The 12,631-nt window shown below is 34.4% G+C and overlaps 1 protein-coding gene and 1 pseudogene across 1 annotated transcript; both read left to right on the top strand.

Annotated features, from left to right (window-relative positions):
- The first annotated feature begins 282 nt into the window (after positions 1-282).
- LOC141847523 (uncharacterized) lies at positions 283-11,750 on the top strand. The gene is made up of 15 exons (XM_074735581.1): positions 283-471; positions 1,411-1,640; positions 2,137-2,241; positions 2,896-2,954; positions 3,499-3,575; positions 3,662-3,706; positions 3,786-3,845; positions 7,860-7,920; positions 9,177-9,289; positions 9,576-9,691; positions 9,896-9,997; positions 10,409-10,484; positions 10,565-10,653; positions 11,236-11,551; positions 11,670-11,750. The coding sequence occupies exons 1-15, from the start codon at positions 331-333 to the stop codon at positions 11,748-11,750; spliced, it is 1,671 nt and encodes a 556-aa protein (XP_074591682.1). The 5' UTR covers positions 283-330.
- Positions 11,751-11,818: 68 nt separating this feature from the next.
- Positions 11,819-12,631, top strand: part of LOC141847522 (uncharacterized) — a 1,877-nt pseudogene continuing 1,064 nt past the window's right edge.

Here is a 12,631-nt window from a genome sequence, read left to right as displayed (position 1 = left end):
GGTCTATGACTTTTTGTTTAAAGAATTGTTAGAAAAAGTCAAATGTTAGATTTTATGCTTAGGGCATGATCGTAAATATTCAATTATATTAGTTAAAACTTAATTTTGTATTGCGAATAATTAAGACAATTGCCAGGTGGTTATATATATATATAATTATTGAAAATATTAGACGCACATGGAATAATTGCGAATATCCTACTAAATCGAACCTTCATTTATTTGTTTATTTTTGCCGTCTACCTTTCTCATTCGCTTCTCTGGTGCTCGCTCAGTTCGGTTCCAGTCGAGCTTAGGGCTATATCCCCGTTCGAAAGGGAGGCACGCGAGATGTCGGTCTCCGATCGCCGCCGAGACGGGAAATCCGGAGGAGGTGGACGCCTTCGGATCGACTTCGAGGAGAGAGAATCCCATCGCAAGGTCGACCGCGTCTCCCTTCACCTCCTCGTCCGAGCGCTTGTCTCTTCCCTGGTCGATCATCTTATAAATTTCGGGAACTTGGTTTCGGATAAACAAAGGGACAGGGGTTGTTTGCCTGTCTGAATAGCCCGGAAATAGAGCAGGCATTACGTTGGAAATCCTGGGAGGATTCATTGCATTGCACATTTTGGATTTTTTTTCGTCTTCCTTTATTTTTCAGATTTTTTCGTAGATATCATTCAACTATGCCTAGGGTCAGATTTCTACTCCAGAAAGCGTCTGGATGTTTTTAACAAAAATAAGGGGAAAAACTTCTGTTTTTTTCCCTATTAGTTAAATATTTTTAAACAGCAGCCTACATCAAATAGTTGCGACTTATGATCTGATGAACACTAGATTGTTTAGTATGAAATGTCGCAAAACTTTGGACATAATGTGCTCATGGGCACCTTTATAATACTTTCTTTATTAAGATATGGAAGCCAGTAGAATGTACAAATGTCTAGGTTGGGGTTTTGGCTTGTTTGCAGGTGTAAGTGGTTGGGGGGAAGTAATGATGATTAAGTGTTTCAAAAGTCTACATGCACATATATGATTTTACTTTAACCTAGATTTTGAAAGGAAGCTATTTTATAAATGTTTTCTCATCTACTGCGGAAGTATGTGTTTGAGGTGGTAAAATGTCCAAAAGTAGGTTGGGTGAAACACTAATTAGTATTTATCAATATTTTAATTTATTTACACAAGCATAAATCTTAAATGTTAATCTATAAAAGAATTATTTTCAAACCCGTTGTTTTGAAAATAACATGATAAGGCAAACCTTTTAAGAAAAGAGGGCATTCAATGATGACCCTCTACTAGGTATAGTTGGGACTATCCATTATAAACTGCAGTTTCATTTTACATCAATGTTTATGCATGCATGTGAAATATATCAATGATTATGTGCCAATTATTTCATAGTAAAAAAATCATCTTCAATTTCAGCGCAATTTCTATCAAGATAAGGAAAGTAATGGGGGGCGAGACAAAAAAAGAGAATGGAACCAAGATAAGGAAAGAGATCAGAGTTTGAAAACAGAGAGAGAGCTTGCTCGAGGGAAAGAAAGACATTCTGATCTCCATAGAGACTACCATAGAGGTGGAAGTACCAACAATGAAAGAGTAAAGAGCAACCTTGATGACCGGGAATACTACCGTGGCCGTGACACGGATCGGTATGCTTCATTATAATCATTATTGTTATAGATGTACTTTTTATCCATCAACTTTCTTGTACAATGAATTTATTCTATTTACTGTCTTTATTGGCAATGGGCCACTTGATTTAACCTGTAATATATGTCCTTCTTTGTTAAGAATACTATAATCCTTCAATGATCTTTTCTGTCCATGCTCAAACTAATTTGTGTGCAGTATCCAATAACAAATTATCTTTAATATGACTATGTATAAGTGGATATCTGGATACTTGTAATAGGCATATATGGTCTTTCATTGTGACAATAGTTTGGAAATAATAAAAAATGTGTAACTTCTGTGTTTGTTTATGGTAAGAACAAATATTTGTTCACATGCAATAACTTGTAATTTATGTTGGGAGTAAAACATGCAGCTTTGAGTTAAAAATTTACCAGGAATGTACTGAAAGCCTTTATTATTATATTACCTCTCCTCAAATATAATTTAAGAACTTGTTTATTTCACTGGCAGCCAAAAGTATCGTCATGAAAAAGATAGACGATACAAACATAGGTCACGTTCCCATTCGAAGGATAAATTCAACAAGCGGGCTAAGCCTCCATCTCCTTCTAAAAGGTAGTTTTATATCAATCATTTCTCATTTCCCTTCATTATTTATTTCTTCTCTCTCTCTCTTTCCCATGCTTGTAAACATCCTATCGGCATTAATTTTTTTTACTTATAATTTAATTTTTCTGGGATGTGATATGCAGCTATAAGAATACAGCTACTCTTTCTATTTTGTTAGTATACCAGATAGATCATTCAGGCTAAGAAAACAAATTTATCGAACAAACATTAAATTTCTTCAAATAATAATTTATTTTGAAATTTCTGCCATTCAATCTCTTCTTGTTGCTGCTTAATGGAATATGGACAATAACATGAAACAACTTTGATCTTTCACTTCTGGATTTGTTCTATGTTTAGGTATGGAATAACATATTTATGATATTCTAGAATAAATGAAATAAACCTATCTGTGCATGCACTTGGGGCTCTCTTTCAGTAGCCAAGTCTTTGAATTGGCTAGATTTTCACACAACTCTATCAAGATGTTTCACTTGATTAGAAGGTTGGCAATACTTGACACAGAAAATAGCATGTTAGGCAAGATAAATTTATCTATGTTGAGACCCCTGAAGTGCACATTCACTCATAGTGTAAGCCTTTTGATTAGTGTGAGTTGTATTCAATGCGGTGAGTTTACCATCCCTTTTGCTTCTGCAGTAAGCGCACAAGTGGTTTTGACATGGCTCCTCCTGGTCTTCCTGATGCTTCTGCTTCTGGTCTGTCTGTAATCTTTGCAGCTACTTTTGTGTTTAGGCTATTTGGTTAGTGCTATTTTGTTTACCACTGCATATGAAATATCTACTCATGATGCATATCTAGGGTTATTTATTAGTTTACTTATGGTTTCATATGGAAACTGAGAACCATTATTCTGTTGTTGGCTGCTGTCTGTGTGTTTCTATGTCACTATATTTTCATATAAGAAGACAATATTGCTCCACATATCTCAAGATACTACCAAAAGGCGTGTCTTCAGTAGACCTTATGTTCGAGGGGCCGTTTGTGTTTGGGGAAGCAGTATGTGTTGCAGGACCAACAAACTGATCAGCTGGATCTTCACCTTCGACCAGGAATTGTTGGCTTTTGGTGAATTTTACAGATATATCCTCAGAAGCAACATTGGTTATCATGTCTTTTTAATTTTTCATCATGCAAATCATATCATGTATGAATACCGATCTTTGGAGGAATGAACTAGTTACACCAAAACTCAGAAGCGTTGCTTATCTCTGTTTTTGAGGTTGTAGTCTTTATTCCTAGGGAACATAGGATCACTGCCTGTTGTTCCTCAACTCGTGAGTGGAACTTTACCCATGTTGCCTATTACGGCACCACAGGTATTTTAAAAATTTCTTTTCTGCAGTTCCTTTGTTTTATCCATAACTGTGACCTCCTTACTAGTTTCCTGAATTGCATTGCATAGTTTGGATCAGTTGGACTAATGCCAGCACAAGCAGTGACTCAACAGGTATCTTGCAAACCATTTCTTTTGAGTTTTGAGTTTCTTAGTGGGAACACATAGATTTTTTAAGTGATTGTCCTCTTAGGCAACAAGGCATGCACGACGCGTATATGTTGGAGGTCTTCCTCCTATGGCAAATGAGCAGGTGCTATACTATTTATCTATATTTAGGTGCCTATTTTATTAACATCATGGAACTTGTTGCTTTTCTATTCCCTTTCCCCTTTCCTCTGTATTTCATCTCAGTTACTAAATTTCAATGTTAGAATTTATTTCAAATAATTTGAGCTTGGAATTATATTGGACATTTTGAATTTTGTAACAATGATACATGTGCATCTCTTTAGGACCAATAAGTAACAGATTGAGAGTTAATTAAAAATGCTACTCTATTCTCAATTCTAAAATTGAGAGATAGTTAAATATTATTTTTCATAAGATTTAACTATTCATCCCTATATCTGTCTCTATATTCATTCTAAGTATTACACTCTTTAAATTGACTAATCACATTCTAGAAAGTTAGAATAGTATCACCTGACCTTTTATCTCTTAACATTTTTTCAATTTGCACTGCATAATTAAAAGAAGTACACAAGGTCTCATCATGAGAGTACTATGGAATATATCTTTGTTTTTGAAAGTATAAAATAATATGAATATTTGTTGTGTGGACAAATCGATATTATATATGTCACATCTCGTATGAGCTATGCTTGTTGTGCAATTAGCTTTGCTCACCGTGCGTGAATTGCAATGGATCAAAAACAATACAAAATAGCTAGTTTAACTAGATGCATATCTTTGAAGAAACTCCACCATACTATGCACAAAACTGACCCAACAAGCTTTAAAAATTCTAGAACGTGAGTATAAAATATAAAGTGAGTATAAGAGGGAAGTGCATCATGTAAAATAGTATATCTCTTATCACAATTTAATGAATAGTAAATAATCAAGATTATCATTGTCAACCGGTTTAAGAATATTAACCTCTTATCACAAATTTTTCTTAAATTTGCTTTTAGATGATTTTACCATTTTTTGTATTTCCTCTTTTATTCTTTTACAAGTATTCTTAATTTAAGTTATTAAGGAATCTACATATATACATATCATATAGGGGTAGACAACTCATAGTCTGCTTAGTAAAAGATGTATCGTACATAAGGATGGACAACTCGCAATCCATCTCGAACGAAGTACATTATAAACATATACAAATATATAAGGTGAACGATCTATAATTTACTTGATAAAGATGTATCATATATATATGGGATAATCGACTTGCGATACATCCAATATGAAATCCATCATATAGATATATAAAGGGTGAACGACTCATAATCCACCTAGAGATGCACCTCACAAAGAAAAAAAAAGGTGAACTACTCATAATCCGCCCAGTGAGATAGACATCTCATGTAAGATGGTCGCATCCTACAAATGAGCAAAATGATCCAACGAAGGGTGAACAATTCATAATCCACCTAGAGATGCACCTCACAAAGAAAAAAGGTGAACTACCCACAATCCACCCAATGAGATAGACATCTCATGTAAGATGGTCGAAGCCTACAAATGGGCAAAAAGACCCAACGACCTTTCTTAAGTGAGGAACCAATGTTTTACAATGTAAGTAATTCATTTTATTTATTTATTTCAGCATAAGAAGTCACACAGCTCCTTTAGAGCGTGGAGTCGAAGCTTTGTAGTATAAGTGTTGCATTTATTATCTTGTCAATTTAATATTAGTAATAACTCAACCTCTTTCAGAGTGTGGAACTGAAGCTCTATAGTACAAGTATTGCATCCATTATCTTGTTAATTTAGTTGAAATAATCATGCAACTCCTTCAGAGCTCGGAGCAAAAGTTCTATTACTTTATTAATTAGCATAATTAAGTTTCTAATTTAATTCACTATGGTTCTCAATAGGGAACAAATTATTATTTGTAAATTCTCTCATAATAATCTTTCTTCATTGAGAAGAACCTTCTTAACACTTCATTTCTTGGTTGTTTATGTTGGGGTCTTATCTCTTTTAGTTATTAATTCTTTTGACTATTTTTCTTTTGATATATGGTCTTGCGGAAATAATGCAAAGTAGGAGTTTAATTTTTTAAAAAATTTAGATTTTACAAAAGGTGATTTTGGTAGATCCTTTTATTGTGAGGATTAGTTAATTAAGGAAGTTTTAGATTTGGTAACTACCTTCTTAGGGGATAGGAAATTTATTCCAAGTTTGATGGTGTCCTTTTAGGTTTAGGATTATTTCTTTCCTTGTATATTTTAATTTATTTCTATTTTTTTATGTTGGAGACTTTAAAAGGGACCCTAATCCTCCCACGTTAATTATCTTTCTGATTAGTAATATTCCTTTTCATGAGTTTTGTTTTCTGTGCCACATACAACATAGTATTGTGTTGTTTCAAAATGTCATTACAACATACAACAAAAGCCTCTTTCAATGTCTAATCATTAGCTTTGTGCTTTTGTTCTCAAACTTCTTAATTTTCCCCATAAATGTCTTAGTACAAGACTTCTTGAATAAAGAATCATAATCAATCCTAAGATTTTACTCTTAACATGTAATCATTACAAAATTTAAGAATGTATCTGCAAAGGGAAAACTTCTTGTGCATTGATTTTGGTTTTATCAAGAGTCATGTTAAGTTTCACTCCATGCTCCAATAGCACTAGAAAATGCTCTAGACTTGTATTACATGTTTCTTATGAGGGAAAAAACAAGAAGGAAATAAGATGACAAAAAGATTTATCTAGCAAAATTAAGATTTTTTTTTCAGATTAATTCTATATTATTTGTCTAATTTAGATAGAAAACTCACTTTCACATGCAATGGAGTTCGAATCCAAGCTTAAAAGATTTAATGACGTTTCCAAATCTATCATATATATATATTATATTTTTGATAAATAAAATTTTTAAATTTAAGTTTTCCATTCTCTTTTCATTCCCCAAGAAATCAGTCAGAGGAAATGTTTTATAATCTTTTTTCATATTCTTTTACTATCCTCTCTTTTTCTCTATCTAATTCTTTACTTTGTAGGAATTAAAGAGTAGTAGTGTTTTTTTTCCATTTTTTGTTATGTAGGTTAGTTGGAGGTAGCAATTAAAAATTAAAATACCGAATCGTATTGGTCGACATGGACACCGATCGGGCAGAGCTAAGAGGCCTCTTGCGGCGGCCATGAGGCCGTTGTGAAGTAGTGTGGCCTCACTTGGCCACGAGGCAACGTGACCTTGTGCGAGGTTGCCACAAGTCCCCAAGGTCGTGCGAAGCCTCATGTGAGGCTATCGCGAGTCTTCATAGGCGCTCGAGGCCATCGCAAGGTTGTTGTGAGAGACCGATATGATATTTAAAAGATTATATATTTATTTATTTATCCTTTTACTATATACTAGAGAATTTAACCAATACTTTTACATCTTCTCAAAATACAAAATTACATTAATCCATGAATAATTTAAAGTTTTCAAATAAATATAACATAATCAATCTGAAATCATCAAAATATATATTAAAGATGTCGAAACCGAAGATCAATCTTCATGATCATTATAAATGCAAGGTCTCGAACTTGATATGTTTGCAATAAAACTTGAAACTAAAGATCAATCTTCATTACCATTATAAATGCAAGTTCTTGGACTTGTATCCTTACAATAAACTTCAAGATCAATCTTCATTTGTATTATAAATGCAAGTTTTTGGACTTAATGCTTCTGCAATAAAATTATAATTAAGAATATTTAATTATGTGCAATAATAATAAAAATATAAATTTTAAATTTATATGTTTAACAGTTGTTGCAAAAGATTCAATAAACATCAAATATTTCACAAGATAATATCAAAACTTGAGCTCAATATTTTTTAATTAATATATTTTAATTTAAAAAAGGATCGAAACCGTATCGGGATGATACAACATCGAAGGTGTATCGTTCTCATCATAAACTGAAACTTCGGCACGGTTTGAAATTTTAAACCATGGTTGGAGCATATCTTTTTATGCTATTCCTGATATTTTTTTTTGTTAATCTCGCTGTGCTGTTTAACATATTTTTATTCGAAGTATACCTTGTGTAGCATACACATGCTAACTTTTATTATATTTTCTACTGCAAACAGACAATTGCTACATTTTTTAGCCATGTAATGTCTGCTATAGGAGGAAATTCTGCAGGTCCAGGTGAAATTTTCTTCTTTTTCATTCTCTCTGTTGCTTTATTAGCACAATTGCTGCACATATCTTGTTTGTCCTTAGATTATCTTAAATGATTGTCTTGCTGCACATGTTAATGGAAGAATATAGAGCACATTACACTTTTTTGTTTCTATAAAATGAACAAGAACAAAAAAAAAATGACGACACATTATTTTAAGATAGTTTTCCTACAATTCTCTAATTAAAAAATTTACTATTTGTTTAAGTAACTTGCCAGACCAAAAACTATTTTTAGGTTGGTGACTTGGGATACAACAATCAACTGCATGTCCTTTCTGGTGCAGCTTAGAAAATAGGATTTAATGGAATAGTTTTCCCTTTATTAGCTGCATAGGGCTACATATCCATATTTGCGGTAATTTGCCCATATAATTCCATCCTGTTTTCTTCTTGCAATTTCTTGATGGGTTCCTGTATTTATAGGCTCTCTTACTTGGACTCAGCATGATAAACCAAAGTCTTCTTTCCTTATCTTGAAATTGAGATTTATTGCTATAGGAGGAAGAAATGGATGGAGGAATGGAAGGGTAACAAAAGAGGAAAAAAGAACAAGGTGCAGAAGTGGAAGGAGACTTATTATTGCTGCTATGTCTCAATTAGGAAGACGAAGGGACATCACACCTAATTGTGTTGTTGGGGGTTGGGGGGGGGGGGGGGGGGGGGTGAGGTTAACTGTTTGCTCAGATTATGAGGCAAGGCTTCAGTTCCGCTTATATTGAGCTCGGTTCACATTTGGGATTATGGAAGAATAAATAGGATTGGACAATGTTAGTCATTGGACTATCGATGTCGTTTCCGATTTGCATGTTGATTTTTCTAACCAAATGTTGGTTAGTTGGATTTAATTACATTTAGAATATCCTAATAATTTTTAAATATTGTTGTGTCCTCATATCTGTGATTGAAAAGTTGGACCCTTTTATGACAACTCGTGTCCTTGTTTTAAAAAAAAATTACATGCCTGACACCAACATCTATGTTGGATACTTACACCTAGGTCCAAGTATGATAGTTTATTCATTAGCTTCAAATTCCAAATCCGGTCGTTACACGTTAGTTCTGATACCTTTGTTAGATCTTTCTTGGGAAATATCTGTAACCTTTACAATGAATTAGATATTCTAACTCTAAAAGGATAACTTCATTTAACTGATTGCTCTAACATCTATATCTGCCTTATCTATCATCAGAGACGAGCTTAAAATATTTGTTCATTTTAGGTGATGCTGTGGTCAATGTGTACATCAACCATGAAAAGAAATTTGCTTTTGTTGAGATGAGATCAGTTGAAGAAGCAAGTAATGCAATGGCATTGGATGGCATAATATTCGAGGTAAATTAGTGTTATAAGATCTGTCATTTGTTCATGCTAGCCTGATTTGTTTTACTTGTGCATATATGAAACATTTGTTGTAAGCCTTGCTACTTGAAGTGCCTGTGTGTATCTGGATGGCCTTATTAAATTGTATTTTTGTTGTTCTACTCGTGGTTTAAACCTTGAGAAACTATTTCCTGAACAGAATTTTCAACATCATCTTGTTCTGCATTTTATTAAAGAAAGAGTTTGAAGATTTTGCTGACAGAAACTTTTTTGCTGATACCTCTTGATAACTTGATAGGGAGTTTCTGTTAAAGTCCGAAGGCCCACTGACTACAACCCTTCCTTGGCTGCAACACTTGGACCTGGTCTACCCAGTCCACATCTTAACTTAGCTGTGGTTGGCCTTTCATCTAGGTACATCTTATGCTTCCTTATAGGAGTGAATACAATTTCATGTTTGTTTAAGCAATTGCAAGATTTGGAGAAGTAGAATTACAACATTATGATAGCCCTCATAAAGTAGTTGCCTGGATGACTTGATTGTGCCTCGTGGAACACAATACATTTACTTCTTATTCAACTTCCACTTATTGAAAATTTATCATGCTTTGTCAACAGTAGCACAATTATGGGATCAGAGGGACCAGATCGCATCTTTGTAGGTGGACTTCCATACTATTTGGCAGATGCACAAATAAGAGAGCTACTGGAATCATTTGGGTGCGAATTTTAATTATTTCATTGCTTGTTGTCTCTTAATCTTATACTCTTAGCATGGGGGCATGACTAAAAAAAGGGTAGTCTTAGGCTCTTAGCATCAACAATTGCTTTATAATGGAACAATCAAGGTTTTATTTGTTATTGGCCTTTCATCCTCTTTTTGAATTCTCATATGAAGTTGGCCTTGTCAAATTGAATGCCACACTTAATGGCTCCTCAGTGGCTTAAACCACTGTCATTTTCATTTTTATAGGTATAGTAACTAAATTGTCTATATTTATTTATCGTCTTTCCATTTCTTTTATAGTTTCTGTAATAAAGAATTTGTGTTAAGAAGAAAAGGATTTTGCTATATCTACTTTTGCTGTTCTGTATACTGTTTTTGACAATCTTGTCACGATGTTAATGCAGACCTCTGTGTGGCTTAGATCTTGTTAAGGATAGAGACACCGGAAACTCAAAAGGTTATGGATTTTGTGTCTACCAGGTAAAATAGATTAAGCACTGTGAAGCATATTTCCTAATTTTTACTTTCTATGTCATCTCAGAATATTGTTTGGTATTTAGGATCCGTCAGTGACTGACATTGCTTGTGCTGCTCTTAATGGGCTTAAAATGGGTGACAAGACATTAACTGTTCGACGTGCCTCTGCTAGGTATGTGCTGCATATGCTGTTTCTGTAAAATATCTGTATCTATTTACCCTCCACGTACAGAGGTTTTTGTTCTATGGATTCACTGTTTACTATTCTAACTGGCACAATGCACAGATTTTAACAAATAATAATGCACTTTGGAGAAACAAAGTAATTGTTAAGTCAAAACAGTATATTATCAATGAAATAATATTTCCAACCTTCTGGGGTGAAGTTTGTAAGTTCCTACTCTTGCAATTTGAATCTTGTCAAGTTTAAGAGTTCTTGCATTATTTCTTATTGTAAAAGTAGAAGTCCGTGCATATTTGTGGTATCAGAGCGAGAATGTCAGGCTAAAAACTCTTAGGGCTTGGGGCAAGAAGGAGGAGCAAAGGATTGAGTTTAATTAGTATGAATTCTTGAGGATTTGGTAAAAGGGCAGATCCTAACTTGGCAAAAGAATAAGTCCAAGGGCACATCTGTATGAACCAAAACTTTAGAAGGAATATTAAGACAACTTAATCCTAGTTTCCAAATTCAAGTACCCTAGTCCTTTCTCTTTCTAACAATCTCTCCCTTGTTTATGAATTACGTTATAACAAGGAATTCAAAGGCCTACAGAGACGCACTTCAAGCTACTGATCCTATAGAATCACCTGCTGTGGGATTTGCAAAACCAAGTGACTATCAAACTGGTTCTTATAGTATTTTGCTGAAACAAAACAACACTCAAATCCAGCTACTTGCTCAAATTGCTGAAAGCCTTAGAGAAATACAAGAAGAACTTAAGGCTATCCGGGAGCAACAAAAGGGAGGTACATCTTCAGTAACTCCTTTACCTGACTCTTTAATTGAAAAATTGCAAAAGTTGTCTCTAGGATCTCCTGAGAAACCCAAGGAAGGAAGAGGCAAATTAAGGGTATTCAGAGACCCTTATAAAATATTAAAGGAAGAGCAGGAGAAGCTTAAAAATTGAAAATGACTACCAGAGCAATTGTCTCACAAGACTCAGCAACCATCACCTCCTTTATATGAAGATCAAGTACGAGAATATCGAAGAAATCAAAGAAGGTTGCATAATGCTCAGCAAGTTGCTAGAAGAATTAGCAGAAGGCTAACTGGTGGACTTAACACTCCTCATACGCTGGAGCAACAAATTGATCCTCAAGTTCAATTGCAACTTTCTATGCAGGAAAGGGCCTCAATTGTTCCTGCAGAAGTCTTATATCATTCAAGAAGGGATGATGCTCATCATCGTGTATATATGCATCGATCTGAAGAAGCAATCCTGTGTGTTGATGGCAACCAGCAAGATCAGAACCTTTATACAAGAAGGTAGCTACAATCAACTGCAAAGAAGTCGTATGCAGTATTTCCATCTGGGAGTATTGCAGGTAAGAATTCAAACCTTATACTGACAGGAAGAAGGAACAATGGCTCTTATTGTCTTTCGAGACAACAGATGGCTTGGAGATCAAGCAATACTGGCAACAATGGAGGTTGATCTAACAAGGGGAAGTCAACTGGTATATATAATTCCTGATTTAATGCTAACTATAGGGGATTTCTACAGGAATATCCAGATGACTATTTTAACACGTGGCTATGAACAATGGAGAAATGGTGAAGCAAACCTCTTGATAACAAGAGGAATGGTTGGGAGGCTTTCAAATACCCCTAATGTAGGATTTGCCTACGAAATACAAGGGGTTGTGGACTATTTAACTAGTCATGGCTTCCAAGCTTTACCAGGACGCAGGTATTCAACCTCTCAATTACAGGGATTAAACTGGATTATAAATCCTACGCAGATAAATATCCCTATGCAACCTGCGGAGGTTGATAGCCAGAACTTACTGGATGGAAGAATTTCATTAAGCTTTCGAAATTATGTTGCAGCAAGAACAGCAGGGCAGCAACCCTCTTATAACAAAAATGATGAAGAAATACAAAGTGATGATGACAGGTCTTCTCATTTACTTGCTCCTTTAATATTACA

The sequence above is a fragment of the Curcuma longa genome, chromosome 16, assembly GCF_044706935.1.
Source record: "Curcuma longa cultivar G26 ecotype Majalengka, Jawa Barat chromosome 16, ITB_CL_G26_1.1, whole genome shotgun sequence".
Lineage (NCBI taxonomy): Eukaryota > Viridiplantae > Streptophyta > Magnoliopsida > Zingiberales > Zingiberaceae > Curcuma > Curcuma longa.
The sequence above is the reverse complement of the archived record's forward strand: the minus strand, read 5'-3'. Positions and strand labels throughout refer to the sequence as shown.